Raw genomic sequence first — 19,450 nt, forward strand, 5'->3', positions numbered from 1 at the left:
TGCTTCACTGTAATGTTTGAACACACAGTTTGTCATTCACAGGCAAGGGCAGAATTCTTCTACAGCCTTCTCAGGACACTCAGTGTGCACTGACAATGCTTTTCTACCCTATTCCCACCCTGTAGCTTAGCCACAGACTTCTCTCCGTGCTTATAAAGCCCTGTTTCTGCTCAAGAATGGAGATCTCTACTTCCATTTTCTTAAATGTTGCACGCTGACCACAGGCTTCCCAGCAGAAGGGCTGCTTGCTGCTTGCCAGGCAGTCAGCTTGGCTCCCAAGATGAACTTTCTGGAGTTCAATGACAACAATGAAATTGAAAGAGATGTGCCAAGTCCTAGAAGCAGAAAAGCTATCATTTGGATGCTAGGGAATAAAAGCTATGCAACTCAAAAAAAAAAAAAAGAAAAAGAAAAAGAAAAAAAAAAAAAAAAAAAACACGGAAAAAACAAAGATCTCAGAGCCCAAGCTGGCAAACTCAAGCAGACATTCGGCACATGGGAACAGACAGTCTGTCAGTAATAGGAGGCTTATGGTGTCTTTTCTCTGCTGATTCCCTGATAAGTAAAAGAAAAAGTGGCACTTTTACAGCTGAATTTTAATGGTCTGTTTTTACGCTCTGCATAGGAGATGTAGCCAAACTGCATTAAATACTATCTAGCCATCAATTAACCATGGGTTCATATTTTGTTCTGAGAGTTAATGACCTACCCTGGCACCAAGAAAATACAGCCAAGAATCACATTTAGGCTAGAGTCTCAATGATGACTACCTTGAGGCTTTGCACTTGTCTTGTTTGCTCCCTTTCTTAAGTGCTGTACAAAACTGCTGTCATCCATATTTAGAGTTTTCTGTAAGCACATAAAAGCTGCTGTGGCATTCCTACGCTCAGTAAGCAAGAATGAACACCAGAGCATACTATTTACCTGTACTTTTTTGGCATTGCTTTAATTAGGCTGCATTGCACACTGTGGACCTGAGCAACCTCATGGCTCTTTGCATGGTCATGCAATGCCAAAGTGAAGTGATGAGCATGCCTGGCTGCCAAGGAGCCAAATAACAGGGCTCCCCAACCACCCTCAGCTGCTGTCGTAACTATTAATGAAAGAAGCTGCCTCCAGATCTCATTTGCTTCTCGATGAACATAATTACCAAAGCCAGCTAAAAATACTGGCTGGGGAGGAAGGGGTATTTACAAATTTTAGCTTTGCTTCTATTGCTGGAGCACTGGAAATTTTTCAAGCAAATTTGCTTTCTTTTCTTTTCTTGCACCAGACTGGAGCAAACTGGGAGTACACAAAAGCTTTGGAGGTGTGATGCATCCCTTCTGGCACTGCTGCTGCCACCCAAGGTTCGGCACTGGCCGTGCCTTTGGCTGGTGGCTGGGGCCATCCCCAAGTGCAATGCTGCATCCATCGACCTGCAGGTCTCAGCGAGGCACAAAACCACAACACCTCCACACTTCTCTCTCTTTTTATATATAGAAAAAACAGCATGTATATCTGTATACATCTAGCATTGTATGTCTGTATGTGTGTGTGTATCTGTGTATCTATCTATCTATACATGGCTGCATTCAGGTTAGGATATGCTGTCTAAAATGTTGTTGGTTTCCTGCTTCTCTTCTACTGTTTCTAGGCTCAGCCTGCCAAGACGATGACAGTCACTTATTCCAGCAAAGTAGCAAATGCCACTTTCTTTGGATTTCACAGATTACTCCTAAAGTGGAAAGGCAGCATCTACAAATTGCTGTACAGAGAATTTATTGTTTTTGCTACCCTTTACACAGCGATAAGTGTATTATACAGGTACACCCTTTACAATTCACATCTCATTAAATGTTGTACTGAAGTTTCACACTTCATAGCATTAGGCTGATAAATGAGTTTGGGGCGGGGGGTACTACAAAGCTGGCTTTTCTTTGGACATTTGTAATGTCCTCTCATTTCCACATTTACTTTAAAGTTCCATAGGAAGCATGTGGAGTGTAAATAAGATACAGTCTATCATATTTGAAACGTTTAGATGTTGTAATGAGGAACATGGTTTAGTGGGGAAATACTGGTGATAGGTGGATGGTTAGACTGGATGATCATGGAGGTCTTTTCCAACCTTGGTAGTGCGGTGATTCTATGACTATGATTTGATTTGAATGAGCACAGTCCTTTGCCTGTGTTGAACAATTCTTCTGAAGTTAAGCCAAATAAGATAGCCTGAATTAGTTATGACAAACAAATGCCCACAGCTAGCCCACAGTTTCTACCTGGTTATTATTGTTCTGACAACGTGCCTCTCTTCTCTGATGAGAATAGGCCTTTCATTCTGCTTGCTGTAGTTTGACAGCTACTCGGAGATAATTTCACTGACGACACAGAAAGGATTAATTTGAGGCAGAGGTTATATTTAGTCTTTTCTCAGGAACTGTGAGGTTTTCCTTCAAGCTAGAAGAGAATGCCAACCTTTATTTTAAGGACCTAATTTTGCAAGACTGCATGGAACACGGCTGTGGTTATTGCCTGTATGCAGAACAGCACCAGAGGAACATCTCCTTATTCTATTGAGGTGTGAGTTAAGCAGCAGCCATGCATCATTTAGTGCAGTGAGCCTTTAATTGATGAAGTGCACTAACATTAGTATCAAAATCATGATTCAGCTCTTACCTTGATGTGTAATTAGATCGCAACATTTTCTTTTTATGGATAGCAAAGAAAATTAGCATCTGTTTGTCTATATTTAATCAACAATTTGGCAACACATTCAGTGGTCTAACCCTGTGCATTCAGAAAGAAAACTACAGTATTAATACATTAAAAGAACACCACTGAAGTCGGAAATTTATTAAATTAACTAGTTTCACCGAAAAGTTAAGCAATTAAAAACCATAGTAAATATGGAATGGAAAGCGTTTCATATGCACTTTAGACTTTACTACAAAACCGTAAGAAAATCCACTAAATATTTGCCACGTGAAATCAAAGAGTGGCTGTAATACTCATATATTCAAATAAAATAATGGCTCATATTTTTGTATTTCATTAGATAACTCGCGCCATGGGAAAAGCTGCTGAGCTCCACTCATTTTCTACTATGTGGTGAATCTTTTCCCCACTATAAAATAGGCACTGTTGCATTTTTCTTTGGTGGATAAGCAAAATTTTGTGGGAGTAAGAGCAAAAACTGCTGCAACTATGTGGCATTTTCAAATAACAGCCAGTAGAGATTGGTAACCTTTTGCAATTCAAGCAGCCCTGAGCTTTTTTTTCAAGCAGCTCTCTGGAAAACAGGAGAGCAAGTTCTGCTTGCTGACTCACCTCTTACTATCATCATTGGCCTCGATGGGATAGCTTGCTAGTTCTCAATGTGCACTGATTTTAATTAGTAGTGATAGTTGAATTAGGAAACTACAAAAGCAAGAGAATACTATCGTCTTCTCCAGTTTCTTTATTACATGCTACAAGTGTTCAGCACTTTAAGAATCTGCCTGGAGACGTTAGCCAAGCTTGCTCTCTTGTATGTATTTGCACTCTAGCAAGAGCCAGAATACTACAAAAGGACATATACATTTTATTTTTGCTGCAGATTTTTTCTTACAGGAAGCCAAAAGCGGTTCTTTGAAAAATTATCAATTTACTGTGACAAATACGCTGAACAAATCCCAGTAACTTTTGTGCTTGGTAAGTACTAGTTACATGTGAAATTACTCTCCAACACTGTCTCTGTTCAGGCATCTTGTTAATGCCGGTGCATGGAAGTATTGAAGAGATGAGGGAGTTTAAAGAAGGTCTCCTTAAAGTCAAGTTGCTTTTGTCACATCAACATTTATGCTCAGTTCTTAATATCCCAACGGAAAGTATTTTCATACATATATATATGTATAAACATATACAGTGCCCACTAACATTGATACATGGTGCCTGACCTTTCAAAGCACTAAAAACATTCAACATTTACTACAAAAGAGAAAATCTGGAAGTTTGTGTTAACACTGTATGAGATACTCAGCTGTAACAGGTCATAAAGTTGCAGTGTCTACTAAATAATAAGTTGTGATTGCATACTGTTTTTGACTTGACATACTACATTTATTCTGGTGCAAGGAGCAGCTTAGTGATGTGAATGACACTCTACAATCTAAATCAAAGTAAGCTAAACTGAAGCACTGAAAGGCACTGAACATTTTTCCTTCTCACACACAGGTTTCTATGTCACGCTGGTGGTGAATCGCTGGTGGAACCAGTTTGTGAATTTGCCATGGCCAGACCGACTGATGTTCTTGATCTCTAGCTGTGTCCAGGGAAGAGATGAATATGGCCGCTTGATCAGGAGGACTCTAATGCGTTATGTGAATTTAACTTCTCTGCTGATCTTTCGCTCCGTGAGCACAGCTGTGTACAAGAGGTTTCCCACCATGGACCATGTGGTGGGTGCAGGTACTGCTGCGTCCTTCTCTGAGAATTTCTTACTTCCCCACATGGGTGGGTGCACAGGGTAGGAAGGTGTTTGCTTCATACAGGTATTGAACGAGGCTTTATTTTCTCTCTACAGAGATTTGGTGATCTCATCCAAATAGCACAAGTCATATTTTTACTGAAAATCTTGCATTTCATAAAATTATTCCTTTGGCACAGATTAGTAAGCAAAGTTGTAGCAAGTTAAATTATGCAGTGCATATATACATATACAAATTCAAATATATGCAAGAAGCTTTGGGTGTTGAAAAAAAGAAATCCAGGCAAAATGCAGAATGCAGAACGCAGAATGCAGAATGCAGAATGCAGAATGCAGAATGCATGCATCTTACCATAAGAAATCATTTGTGTTTTCACCCCATTTTCAAAATTCAGTTCTATTCCTTTTGCTTTCCAACAAAATTGTTTACCTGAGCCTGCAAGAGGTCAAGGAAGCTTCTGTCACTCTCCCCAGCAATCTGCTTCTAGCACGCACTGGAAAATTACCACATTTCCAACAGGCTAATCCAGCTCTGCCTCCCTATTGCTAAAGACAATCTGTTCCAAAAGAGACAAAATTGTAGACTGGAAAACAAGAGTTCTTTTTTTCTTTTTTTTCTTTTTTTTCTTTTTTTTTCTTTTTTTTTTTTCCCCCTGTACGTTGGAAAACATTCTAGTATAAACAGCATCACTAAATAGTGACAGTATAGGCATCTTGGTGGATTTCAGTACAGATTGTGTAGGCTCTTATACATACTGTGCTGCAGAATTTTTGTTGATGTGGTATTGAGCACTTGAGAGTAGATATTGCTACTACTAACACTGAGTAATTAAGATAGTACTCTGTAATTATCCCCTCCCTAATTCCCTACAGCATTATATAACAGGCTGCAACATTTAGTATGAATGTGAGTGGCAGAATCTGATACTTACAGAGCAATCATCACTGAAACAACTTGTGCCGATTTTGCATTTTGTTCTCAAACTGAGAACCACCGTGCTATAAGTACTGCTACACGTTTCCCTTCTCAGCAAATGAACTGCTTAAATGTGTAGTTTTAAATCTGGGAGCAGTATTATGATAATCTAGTCTGACTCATCCACAACACATGGCATAAAAGCTTATTCACCATCTCCTTTTCAAATTGCAATTTCTGACTGAACTATAATACCTTCTAGGAATCTGAGCAGCCCTGATTTAAAATTCAGCTGAGTACAATGGAGAATAAACAGATCTGACATTCACAATTGTGAACTCACTGTTGAAAAGTGGACTTTCATTCCAAGTCTGAACTTGTATACAGTCATCTTCTAAGTCACTGGATTTTTAAATGGGTTTGGTTGTTCTTTTTTTAATTAGATAAAATCAATGTTTCCTATCAATAATTACTTATTAGCAGAGTGTATAGAGGCTTGAGAAAACTTACAAGATTGATCTTCTTTAGTCTCTCCCTGATAAGGTATGGTCTTCATATCTTGATCTTCCTCATAACTCTTTTCTAAACTCTTTTTCATTTTTTAACATTTGTTATGGAACTGTAGGCAGTAGATTGATGTAGATCCATGACATTGAGATGTTGAGTACTGTGACACATGTGCCACAACCATCAGTGCCTAACAGTCATGAGTTTACAAATCCTGTTAGATGCAAGGTGAGAGAGCAAAGTTGGATGATCAAGAGTATGAATCTTGGAAAATGTGAGTAATGAGACAACAGCTGGCCAGAGAGCAGCCCAAGACAAGCAGTAGGGAGCCACAAAGAGAAACATGAGTTATCAGCCCAGGGACATGAACACCTACTGCTGGTTGAAATTCACAGACCCAGACCTGCCGCTGGAATGAAGCATCTGATTAGTCCTTCTCATATGACAGAGAAACAGAAAGTAGAACTTGTATCTGCTTAACCTTTGTTAGCACACTCTGGGGAGATGTGGGAGATGATCGCCAATCAGATCTTTCTTCCTCTAACCACAAGATGTTATAGTTATTTACATGGGTATCTTGAAACAGTCTTGCCTCAGTCCATGCCATTTTGATGGGAGACCCAAACATTCCATAAAGCACTTCAGGGAGAGCACAAGTGTATTTTTCCAGACAGGGTTATGTTCTCATTAATAATTTTTCCATAAGATTACTTTGGTTGGCACTGTTCACATTACTGTCTCTTCATTCTTTGCTGGTTGTACCACCCGTCAAGATTTTAATACTTTCTTTTTCCCAAGCATTTAAGTCCCTGTCATTCCTTAGATCATCTTTCTCAAGATGCATCTTGAGATCTCAATATCTTGGCACAATATTTGCAAATATTTTCAGTTTTCTGGAACTGCCCCCATCTTCCAGTTCTTGTCAAAACCAACAGTTTTGTTCAGAATTTCTCAATTAATTCTTCAAATGCTTTTAAATAAACGTTTAATGAATGTAGTTAGAAACTATTTAATTTTAATAAATAAGCTTTAATACAATCTCCTGTAATTTATGGAATAGAAAATGTTTCCTTATCCAAGCAGTTACAAGTGCTTCTGTACTGCATATTGGTTTTACTGCAGTAACTTTTGCCAGCAATAACAGCAATCAAGAAATGCTTAATATTTCCTAATGTTTAATATTTTCTACTATCTATTATATATGTCCATCAAAGACAATGTTTAATTAGTATAAACGTGAATGCATTGACTGTAATAATAATGGCAATTTGAATGCTATTGTGAAAACAGCGGTGCTTTGTCTTGGTTTTCTGAACAAAAATGTACCCAATTTAAGTGGAAAGCTGAACTGATCCCTGGAGCTTTGCTATTCTTCATGTCCCCCTCAGGCTGTGTCCTCAATAATGACTTCCCAGAGCCTCTCCAGGGATTTTCATGCTCCAGACTGTCAATTTTTTTGTATTCTGTCTGTCAATTCCAGTATGATAAAAACATTCTTCTCCTATCTTGCAGTAAGTAAGCTGGTCAGATGAAAATCAAAGATAGCCTAAAAGAGTGGCACTCAGGAGTCAGAGCAGTCATAACTAGCACAATAAATTGATTGCCCAATTTTTTCTGTGCAACTCGTTATAAGAACTGGATGCAAACTGTGAAGGGACCTTTAAAAGCTATATCTTATCCTGCTTTTATGTTCCAGGATTCTGCAAAAGTACCATCTCTTACTGCTGAACTGCTTGTCTTCTAGCTCAACAGCAGCATGTCCTATCCTTGTACTCCATCTCAGTACTTATGGTATTTCATACCTCCTGTGTTGTGCGGTTCCAAATACACAACAGCAGCATCAATCTCATCAGGGTTGCCTTGTTTAACAAACCTGTTCTTGCCTTATTCACATATTTGTGCAAGAAAAACAACTGTGTGAGTTTGTATACATTTATTTTTCATAGCTTGGTGTATAATTAGCAACATTATTAAGAGCAGGCCAACTCCTAGTTAATAGCTGGAGTCTAGAAAAATTAGTGTCTATTCTTAATTCAAAATCGAATCTTCAGCACTCAAACTATTGTTCAAACTTCTTATAATTAGTTGGAGAAGTCCCTTATTTTGCAGCTACTTTGTTATTAACTTTGTACTGTTTCAGAGCTAATATCAACACAACAAAAGAAGTCTTGCATCCATCTGAGCAAAAACTTAGGTTTCCCAGACTTAAAGATTGCTCGAATCCCAGAATATCTGAGATCTAGGCAAAAGAAAATGTAAAATTCCCTTTGTGAAATTTCCATTGTTTTTCTTAGAGGTGCGGGTGAAGGGAGGAGAGCAGAGCAGAGCAAAGCTTTTCAATCCACGAAGCCCAAGGGGTTGAGGCGTTGCTCCAAAAGGCAGGCTGCTCCCGTGCCAATCCCAGGCAGTGACGATTTTGTCAAACACAGCCCTGGCTGCCCTGGGAGTGCCTTACAACAGAGGGAAGCAGGGCTTCACAAGGCCATGCTGCCTCAGCAGGAAGCACGGTGCCCTCCCAGCGCCCAGCCAGGCAGGCTGCCAGGCAGAACACAGCTTCAATCTGCAGGCCCACAGCCGGGCCTGGCCCAGCGCACCGCTAGCAGTAGCGCTTCTCTGCGTGGCTCCATTTCCTTCCCCTCGTGTCCCTGCATAGCCCCAAAGAAAATACAAAATCTGGCAGAGAAGCATTTCCTTGGCAGAAAGCACACTCTCAGCTGAGCGCTGTTTCATACGTGTGCTTGTGTGCTCCATTTCTTGCTCACTACCTTGCAGGCTTACCAAAAAATTATTAGAACCAGGTCATCCAACCGCCCTCGGAACAGATGATGGCATCCTGCTAAAAGCCATTATTGCCGAAAAGTGATACCTTATTGACTGATGTTATCCAGTTTCTTATTTTTCTAAAAGTAGAATATGAAACTAGAGAGTAATCTGGTGAATCTGTGCAAGGCTTAGTGCTATACGTATCTACAGTATTTCAGCAGTCACAAAGGAGAGCTGAAGCATAGCAAATTGTCACATATATTGATGGATAGGGATTGCTTTTCAGGTAGTTAGAGCAAAAACAATTGCTTCAAACAAGATGCAACCTGAGAAAATAAATAAAAAAGGAGGCTACTAGTTAGAATCATAATTGGTGTTTTGCATGGTTCTATGCAAATAAACATAATTATATATAACATAAGCTGCACTGTCAACACAGAATAAATCAGCTCCTTTTTGTTGTTGTTTTACAAACAGGTTTTATGACAAGACATGAAAGAAAAATATTTGATGACCTTAAGTCTCCCCATCTGAAATATTGGGTTCCGTTTGTCTGGTTTGGAAATTTAGCATCGAAGGCACGAAATGAGGGAAGAATTAGAGACAGTGTGGATCTACAGACGCTAATGAATGTAAGTTGAAAAAGTAAACCTCCAGCAAACCAGTGTTAAATTGCTATGCAGTAGCTTTTCACCTACATAACTCGATTTAGAGCACTCAGCTCTCCAGTGTCATCTGAAAGATCTTAGAGAAAATCTATAACACTTTTCTGGTGTGCCAGTGTACACTCAGACACACACAGAAGTTCACTGGGACTGTGTTTATATGGCTAAGAAAGAATTACTTGAAACAACAGTTTGGTGAGTAAAAGCCTCACTGTAAATTCATACTTGGCCCATTACTGTAGAAAAAAAAAAAATCTGATTGTAATTTGGTAATTCAAAGATTTTAGTGTCAATTTCAGGGAAAACAGACTCCCTAAATATTTTGTTAAGTGGTCCGACATTATTTATGTAATAAAATGCATTCTCTCATATATCACTAAGCTGTATATAAGATAGAAACAAAAGATCATTTGTGAAGAAATAGATATTATATTAAGCATTCCAACTCCATAAATTAAGTGAATATTCAAACATTACAATGAGCAGCTGAGTATTATTATTATTCTGTGAATTTATACGACACCATCTTATCTCCCTGTCCTTTTGCATGTATAAAAATAGACTATAACAAAATGTTTGTCATCCAGGATTAACGCCATTTTAGTTTGTTGGGATATGTTTCTTCTTTTTCTCTCTTTTTTTTTTTCAGGAAATGAATAAGTTCAGATCTTGGTGTAGCCTTTTGTTTGGCTATGATTGGGTTGGAATTCCTCTGGTCTATACACAGGTACTGAATTGTTTCTTTCACACGTTTTCTTTGAAATACTTTCTCCATAAAAGGGGAAAGTTGTGCCAAACATCCATAGTCTGGACTGGCATCTCCAAGATGTCTGGGGCTTGTTGAGTATCAGCATCTGGCTAAATATTTAATGTTAAAATTAATGTTTAATGTGGAGATGTTTTGAAATCCTTGCATAATTTGGGAGAGCAAGGAAGCTCCAAGATGTTTCTGTTTCCTGGTTCTACCTCCTGGCAGTGATTACTCTTGCATCCTCTTTATTTGTAACATTTTGTTCCAGTTTTGAAAATAATATTACAAAAGGCAGTCGGAGGCCTTTGGATTCGTGATGCCTTATGCATAAGACTGTACTATTACATTTCCAATTTAGTTTTTCTCTTTACAGGTTGTTACTCTTGCAGTGTATACCTTTTTCTTTGCCTGCCTGATAGGCCGCCAGTTTTTGGATACTGACCAAGGGTATCAGGGGCATGACTTAGATCTTTATGTTCCAATCTTCACGCTGTTACAGTTCTTCTTCTATGCAGGATGGCTCAAGGTAAGCTGGCATTCTGGGAAGGCAATGGGGGAACCTTCCCTACATGAGCTGCTGAAGTGTCGGATTTGTGGCCCACTAAAATCACCAAGGTTTTGGGGAGTTACAGCAAAGCTAAATTCAGCCCAAAGTGTCCTGTAGTTATAAAGAAAAATTATCCAGTACATTGTTAATTCCACTCAAAAAGATCTTACCATAAGGAGTTTTCAGGAACCTGAAAGATACAATTTCATTTGGAGCAGCACAGCAACAACTCCCTAAGAAAGCATAACTAGCAAAATCTGGTCCCTGGATGTGGACTATAAAGTAACAGATGAAAAATGTTTTAAATATTTTTCCCACTGGGCTATATGGTGGGCAAATACTTTTTCAGACCTGGCATGGGCTGAAAGGAACTAAATCACAATTTCGTCTTATGATCACAGCCTGCCTTTAGTGTCTGCTGCTAACTAATATGATTCAGACAATTTAAGGTCTCCTGTTTCATAAGGCTCTCAAACAGTGATAGCTGTTATTGCTTACAGTCTCACTGTAAATCTAACTCACTAATCTCACTGTAAATCTTGGATGCTACCCCTCAGCCCATTGATGCCTGGTTAGTTAATATGTTGCTGTTGATCTGATAGATAAGTAATTAAGTCACACACCTCACACTGGCTCTCTTCTTTGCAGTGAGGATCAAGATAGATTAACTGAGAAAAGTTTTAAGTAAAAAGCAAATTTGTACATTAGGGCCCACGTACTTAAAGGTTTTCTTGGGATTATTAATCATAGCTGGAAATTTTAAGTTCACTTTTCTTAGGATATAAATTGTACAAAATTGGCCCTCTTTCCTTGAATGCCCCCATTTTTAGAGTTTTTTTTTCCCACAGCCATCTCAAAATGGTAGGGTAAAAAAACGCAGCATATCAACCTGTTGAACTGCAAGGGTTTTGGGAGGGATTGCAAAGCTGCCCACTCTTCAGAGGCCTGCAGGGTAAGCTCCTTTAGTCCTGTATGGCAGGAAATTTTTTGGGGGGGAAAGGAGGCTGCAGTACAGGGGCCAGCCTGGAGAAGGAAGAAGGGAGAGGATTCTGCTGCAGGAGGAGTGCAGTATCCGTGGATGTGGAAAACTTTGCACATGAGAAAAAGTTAGGATTGGTTCTTCCCTTCATGAAATACTTCTTTGATTTCCATCTGGTTTTGCCACCTGCTTAATGATGTTTTATGTTTAATAGCAAGTGAGGTACCTGCAGGCCTTAAATTCCTATCTTTTTTAATTGGGTTTCAGCACCAATTTTCTTTGAAATTATAGAGATGAGGCTTTGTCTCTAGGCACTACCTTTCAGGGTTGTCCCGGTGGGTTACAAAACTGGAAGCTTATCCTTCTGACCACTCTGCCCAATGTGTCAGGAAGCCATAGGGGAATGCTTTCCTCTCCATCAACATCCATCTTTTCCAGTTACAGGCTTCCAGCCAACTCCAGGCAATAGATATGGAGTATCATTATAACTGAGAAATCTTCTCCATAAGAAAATGAGGAGGAGGAAAAGCAGCTTCTAAAAACCAGACAAAATAGCAGTGTTCCCTCAGACTGCCACAGAGTGCATATCTTTCTGTTCTGAAGGTTAAAGCTGTTTCCTGCTGAGCGCGTTGGGTTTTGGCTGCCAGTGTGCATACAGGGCCAGCACTATTGACTTCCAGTAACTTGGCAATTCCTCAGAGATGATAGCAAAACTGAGCTCATTCCTTGGCCTCAAGCCTGATTTGTTATACCTGCAATACAGGGGCAAAGTTTCACAACACGTGAGACTCTGCTAAATCCCTATTTCATTGCTGCAATAGACAGACCATCCAAATACAGGGCTTAGCTGTCTAGCATTGCATTCCTCTCCAGACAATAGAAGCTAGTGGCCAGGAAATGTCCTCTGTCCTAACCCTGCTCACTGTTTTTTTTTAGCTCATGGGAGAGGTTTTGCAGTGGATTTTTGGGCAGTAATTCCTAGGTTAACACTGAGCTAATCTGGTGCCTTCCCTGGAGACCCACAATGCCATTTGCATTCTGCCATAATCTGATTCCAGCAGCCACATAGCTGTACCAGAAATGTAATGCCCCAGGGCACACACACAAATGTGAGCAGAGGTGTTCCCCTTCTGCTTCTCACTCCTCCTGCCTCCTTTTTTGTTCTTATAGTTTGTCTTCTCAGCATTTCATTCGTCGTCTTCCACCACCAGCAAAGGAGAGTCAGCAAGCGGTTAGGTAACAGTGCAGTTGAGCAGTCCTTAAACATGAGGCACATGCAGATAAATAGCCAGGGAGTGACAGCCTTACTATTAAAACTTATTTAGATCATAGCAGCCCATAGCAATCATTTTGCCCAACACCATGTTGAACGTGGGGTCTCTCCACTCGCCCTGCATGGCCCTGGCCACCTCCAGGATCAGCAATGGCATCACTAGCTTAAAAAAACAAAAAGAGGGAAAATGTGGAGGAGGGGAGAATATTTAACATTAGTTCACCAAGAAACTGAGAAATAAGTAGTCTGAATGTCCCACAGCTGTTTTTTTCCAGTTCTCCTATTTCAGATTTTTCTTCATCCTCAGCAGCAGTGATTTCATCCCCATAACGTTTTTGGTGATCATGAGGCCTGGAGCAGCCTCTGATTATTTTTCCACTTATTAAGGCCTTAGCAGGTGGGGAGTAGGTGAGGCAAAGGCAGCCCAAGAGGTTTCCTTCACCTGAGGCACCTCACCATGGACCTGCCTGAGCTCCCTGAGCAGTCACATCCTCCACAAAATAGTCTCTACCCCTGCAGCTTTAATCACTTCATTTACAGAAACAGAAACTCCAGGCTGAATTAAAGAACAAACTCAGACGCTGTCTCTTGGCTTTGGCTACCATGCCAAATGACTTTCACTGGAGCCAAGCCTTTGGGTAGGCTGCTTTTCTCAGACCTTGAGAGGGGTACAGTTAGCATGACCTCAGGTCAATCGGCAGCAGCCAGGGGCTGGTGTCCAGGACTCAGGGGATGGGCTGTGTTCCTTCCAGAAGACCTCAGCTATGTTGCCTAGAAACACTGAGTGGGCAAGTGGAGTATCATAGACCATAACGCAAGAGCCTTCCATTGCTAAATCACTAATGTAAGTCAGCTTGAGAAGCAGTGAGGGAAGGTAATGATTATCTCATGTGACAATCACAGCGGCCCGGACATTTCTCAGTTCCTGTAAAGCAGGACCAACAATCATGACTGACAGCACCAATGAGACACCATGGTCTGCATGCATAGGGAAAGCAAGATATTCCTCTGCTCGACTGGCACAAACATCACACTGAAGCTCATGTTATGATTGCAAGTGACAGGCAGGGAGAGAGAGAAAAATCAGATCATATTTGCTCTGAGGCAGCAGTCCTGACATTGCATGTTAACCTCTATTCACTGTCTCATCACCCTCTCAGGTCGCGGAACAACTTATTAATCCATTTGGAGAAGATGATGATGATTTTGAAACTAATTGGTGCATCGATCGAAATTTACAGGTTGCTGTTGTTATTTCTACTTCCAGCTTTGCGGTATCATAGATCATCATTATATTTAATCCCCTTTCTTACGTCGAGGTACAAATTAAGGGCAATGAGTGTCATTAAAACAAACTCTTTCCCTGAAGCAGTGCCTGTAGCTATGATCCCCAGATTGTATTTTCATAAGCTAATGCATCCTGGTTTGGGTATTTGGCACTGCTTTTTTTCCTGACTAACATGCAAACAGCTGACCTCCAAGTCTAAGCTCACCTTATGCCGGGAAAAGCAAGTAATGTGGGTCAATCCTGCCAAATCCAAAAGCCATCCACTCCCATTTAGATGAAAACAAGCTTTGCTAATCTGAATGTCTAACGATTGCAATGTTGTATATTAATCTTCCTTGTATAATATCTCAGAGAAGATCCCAAAGCAGAGCCTTCGGTCTCTGGCTTAATGCTACCTCAGGCTGCTGCAAGGGTGTTGCAGAGCCCTTTTGATGAGACCTCTCGCAAGGCCCTAAACTGGGACGGTCACATTTGATTCTGAAAGGGTTAAAATGTGGAAGAAATCTTCTCAGGCAGTGGAACATTCAGAGGAACATAACACATTACACGGATACCCACTGCACACTGGGATCACAAGTCCGTTTAACCGCACCATTGGTGAAGTAAGGGCTTCAGACCCAAAGAAACATCTTCACAGCACAAGACTCAAGTTGCATTAAAATTCAGACTTTCACAGGTGTACGAAGGTATCAAGATTGGATTTTAGTAATACCGAGTTTCTTCACAATGACCAGAGCACACGGTTTAGTTTAAAGTGTCTCTAAAAAACCACTGAGCTGAGTAGTACAAAGCAGGTTATTTTGTATGCTGTAATAAATTGAATGTGACATGATTTATTCAAAAAATCTAAGGTCTCACTTCTGGCGGTGGATGAGATGCACATGAACTTACCCAGAATGGAGAGAGACATTTACTGGAACGATTCTTCCGCCCGGCCGCCCTACACAAAAGCAGCTGCTGATTACTGCATTCCTTCATTCCTGGGATCAACAATTGAAATGGGGTGAGTGGCACAACAGTCCCTACTGCCGCCGCCAAGATTGCCACAGCTGCAGCCCCCACCTCTGCAGCTGAGGGATGTGGGCTGTACCAGTGACTGCTGCAGGACCTTCACTGGTCTCCAGTGGCCAGTCCTGCTCATTAGCACTCATCCAGACAGCTGCCTCGAGAACTGCATTTTGTAACACATAGTTAAGACAGTTTCCATTGAGGGAACGTGGTAAAGAGGCATGGGGCTCACAGATAGGGTGATATTGTGAGTGGGAAATGTCAAGATTGGAAAGGGTGTTGCTGGGAGGGGGCAGGCAGGCTGGAGTTGATGGGAGGATGTCTTTAGCAATCCCTGTGCTCATAGAGATGGTGCATCCACAGCACATGTTGTCTAATTAATAACTAGAGAATGCCTGGGGGGGAGTGCTCACAGATGTTCTCTGAGTATTGGACAGCACCTGAAGACAGTGACAGACTTCTTAATAATTTTCCACTTACTATGGCTTCTCCATACACCACCAAACAGCTATTCCTTTGTTCGTTTGAGTAGCAGATGATGGCTGAAATTAGTCCAGATTTTTGAGAATATAAACAGGAAGTGATCTGAAATGTGGTATGGCCTTTAATTATCTTTTAATTATTTAATAATAATTAATAATTTAATAATTATTAATAATTTAAATTATTAATAATCCAGGCAAGGAAGCTGGAACGGTCAGGATTTGTGAAAGGGTAAAGAAGAGGAGTTATGCAAAATAACCCTTGTTGTAAAGAAATACTGAGAGTTACAGGACCACCCAGAGTTGTTGCAATCTATATTAGACTGCAGTGATGGGCCTGTCAGTTTAGCAGGTGTTGAGTTTAAGCACTTGAGACATACCCTAGCATAAAACAAGTCAGTGTGTGTAAATATCATCCTGCCTCAGCAAAGGCCAGAGCAAGTCAACATTTTTATCTGAGTATGTTTATAAAAGCAGCATAGAAGTCTTTTTTGTAACTTCATAATTTATTTCAACAAGTTCTCAATTTTTTCAGAAAAATAAAAAATTTTTAAAAATCCAGCCTTACCAAAACAAAAAATGTGTTTTTTTTCTTTTTTTTCTTTTTTTTTTTTTTAAATTCATTTGGCCTTGGAAAACCAAACTGATGTTTTCTCATTTTTATTTCTCCTATTTGCTCTGTTTGCCTTCTACTGCAAGGAACAGTGCTTTGTATTGGTTCCTTTTCTCATATGCCACCTTTTCAGAAATTCTTTCATTCTGGGAAAGAAAAAAAAAAAAAAAAAAAAAACAACCCTATACATTATTCAAGAGAGAAGACAAATCCATAGACTATAATTTATTTTACTCTAGTTACCAGGGGGGAAAAAAAAAGAATAAATATTATTAAGTCTGAGAACAATTTTTAATAAGAAGCCAACAGCCTCATAAATGCATAGTGAGATTCCCTCTGTCCTTCTGTATCAGTGTTGCCTCCCTGCTCTCCTTGCCTCAGGTTTGGCCCACGTCCTTTTGTAGTCCTTGCCCTTAGGAAAACTGAATGGCCTTGTTTGACTTGTCTTCTGAGATGAACCCAGACTATAGTGTGTAATGCATGGCATGGCAAGCAAAACAATAGCTGTTCTCATTAACCACAAGGCTGGGAAGGGGAAGAGCACCAGCTACAGGTGGGACTTTCAGACACCCTGTCATGCCTTGGAATTAAATGAGGTTTGACCACCTGAGTCTAGCATTATTCATTTATTTATTTATTTAGAAACCATTTCACTCTGCTTCCAGGAGTAGCTTTTTTTTTTTGCTTTTTTTTTTTTTTTTTTTGCTTTTTTGCCTGAAGGTCTCTCTAGATGTACAGCACTGAGCAGGCTTTCCTTCTCCCCCCCTACCCTCACCCTAAGCTCAAGCCAGCTGGGACATGCCCTTCTGAGGGACACGTAAGGGCTTTTGATTCCTAACATTTCTGCCTTCCTGACAAGATAGTAGGATATATGTGCATGCAGACTGCACACTTCCTACGTGTAACACCTACTTACCTACTTTATTTGGCAGGCTGGCTGATACAGAATTCCTCTATGGGGAAGAGTGGCCCTGGGAAGAGGAGAAACACCACAGACAACATTCAGTGCTGAGGAGAGTTAAGAGATTTCTCAGCGTCCACGAGCACCCTTCCTCCCCGACTCACAGGCGCTACAACAGGCAGACGAGTGAGAATTCGGTGTTCTTCCCCGCAGATGAAAAGGGACACATCAGACGGCTGCAGGAAATGCACACTAGGGGGAGACATTCTACCTCCAGCTTCAAGAGGAAACACGAAGGAGCTGACCGAAGTAGCAGACTTCACAGTAGCAGGGATCTAGGACCTATAAGCGAAACCTCCAAGAATGAGGCGCTGCTCAATGACAGTGACACCTCATCTGAGACGAACAAGCCTGAGGTCATCATCTCTGAAGCTGAGGGGAAAGAACCTGATGTGCTGGGCAAGCCAACTCTGCAAGCAGAGAGCGCCGAAGTCACACCAGAAGAGAAGCTCCAAAGGAGCCTAACCGAGGCAGATGTGTCTCTTACGGACCTTTCTTTATTCCCCCCAGAAGTGACTGCACACTTCCCAGGTACTGAGATGCATCAGTCACTGCCTAGCATAAGGGAGCCTAAACACGAAACCCACAGTAGTAACATAGCTGGTCTCATAACAGATCAGGAGAGAAACCTCCAGCGATGGAGCTTACCGAGCTTCCATAGTCCCAGTACAATGCCCAGTGCTGACTCTGCACATCCTGTAACAGATGCTGCAACATCTTCACAACCAAGGACTGTGGTAAGTGATGGAAAAAGCGTTACTTCTGCTACTGCTCCAGAGACATTTGAAATGCACCATCTATTGGATAACCTGGATACCAAAGAAACAGCCATAGTAGAATTTTCTAATGAAAAAAGTAAAAGAAATCCTTAACAGTGCTTCTGGTTCTGGCTGAGCTTCCTGTCTTTTCTTGAAAGTGGTTCTCACAGATGTCTGTTGGAAGGTTCATAAAGGCAGACATGATGCTCAGACAAGTCCTGAGCAAGATCCAGCAGAGGATTCAGGCATCTAAACACGAGGCACTGCAATACTTCAAGCCACTTGGTCACTGGTGGTAAAGGAAAACACAGAGAGGACTGAGAGCCTCAAAAATGGATTCAAACCAGCCAGCGCACATGGTAGTGAAATGTGTGGGCTTGCCTAGAGGAAACACTAAGGTTAAGAAGAGCAGAGGTGGCTTTTTCCACTTTATGTGCACCTTGAATATTGCCATGTAATCTGACAGATGCTCCTTCAGATTTAAATCTGTAACATCCTTGTAAGACAACCAACACTTTTGGTTTCTAGTCAAAGAGCCAGAAGGGGAGATTTGGGCTCAATTCCCTCTCAGCCCACTAAATTCCAATACTTAGAGGTATGCTTAAATAAATCAGGCACCTTACTGTGGCTTGTGGAGGCAAGAGCCTGCTATGGTCCTGCTGAAGCTGTGCCACAACGGATTGAAAAATAAAAATGAAATACTTCATATTAAAACTCCATTAAGAAAAACAGAAAAGGCAAAATTTCTGATGAACTAGGCATGGGAGGTATGAGTCTTGTTCTGTGCTCCTTAGAGCACGTACATAGCTTATCTAGGGGCCATAGAGCTCTCTCAAGAAGGAGCAGCAGAAGTAACTGATCGGAGGCATCCACTCGTAGGGAGCTGCAGCTGGCAGCACAGGCATAGGAAGGATTTTCAGCAGTTATGGAGAAAATCTGGTATACTGTCTCTGTTATTACAGACCAGGAACTGTTCTTCCCTCTGAAAGGAGATTTAAGCCAGAAATTGGAAATGACTCTGCCTGTAATATAGAACTCCCACAGATCCACACTTAGTCCAGTCCCACCACACCTCCTCAGTATATTCCTTCACACAACTTTCACCAGGGAGTGGTGCCTGGCCAGCAGGTCAAGGGAGGTGATCCTGCATCTCTGCTCTGCGCTGGTGAGACCTCATCTGGAGTACTGTGTCCAGATGTGGAGTCCTCAGTACAGGAGAGATGCAGACCTGTTAGAGCGTGCCCAGAGGAGGGCCACAAAAACAATCCAGGGGATGAAACAAACACCTCTCCTACAAGGACAGGCTGTGAGAGCTGGGGCTGTTCACACTGGACAAGAGAATGCTCTGGAAGACCGGAGAGCAACCTTGTGGTATCTAAAGGGAGGTATAAGAAGGAAGGGGACAGACTCCTTAGCAGAGTCTACTGTGATAGGACAAGGGGAAATGGTTTCAAACTAACAGAGGGGAGATTTCAATTACCCAATTGAAATT

At 41.1% G+C, this 19,450-nt stretch overlaps 1 protein-coding gene across 1 annotated transcript; it reads left to right on the forward strand.

The window, feature by feature from the left end:
• Positions 1-1,654: 1,654 nt before the first annotated feature.
• On the forward strand, positions 1,655-18,072 carry BEST3 (bestrophin 3; the record flags this gene model as incomplete). The annotated part of the gene is made up of 9 exons (XM_079549592.1): positions 1,655-1,806; positions 3,578-3,672; positions 4,195-4,428; positions 9,111-9,265; positions 9,948-10,025; positions 10,423-10,575; positions 14,009-14,089; positions 14,988-15,139; positions 17,172-18,072. The coding sequence occupies 9 exons, from the start codon at positions 1,655-1,657 to the stop codon at positions 18,070-18,072; spliced, it is 2,001 nt and encodes a 666-aa protein (XP_079405718.1).
• Positions 18,073-19,450: the final 1,378 nt, after the last annotated feature.

This window comes from Tetrao urogallus, assembly GCF_951394365.1.
Source record: "Tetrao urogallus genome assembly, chromosome: 1".
NCBI classification, from domain to species: Eukaryota; Metazoa; Chordata; class Aves; order Galliformes; family Phasianidae; genus Tetrao; species Tetrao urogallus.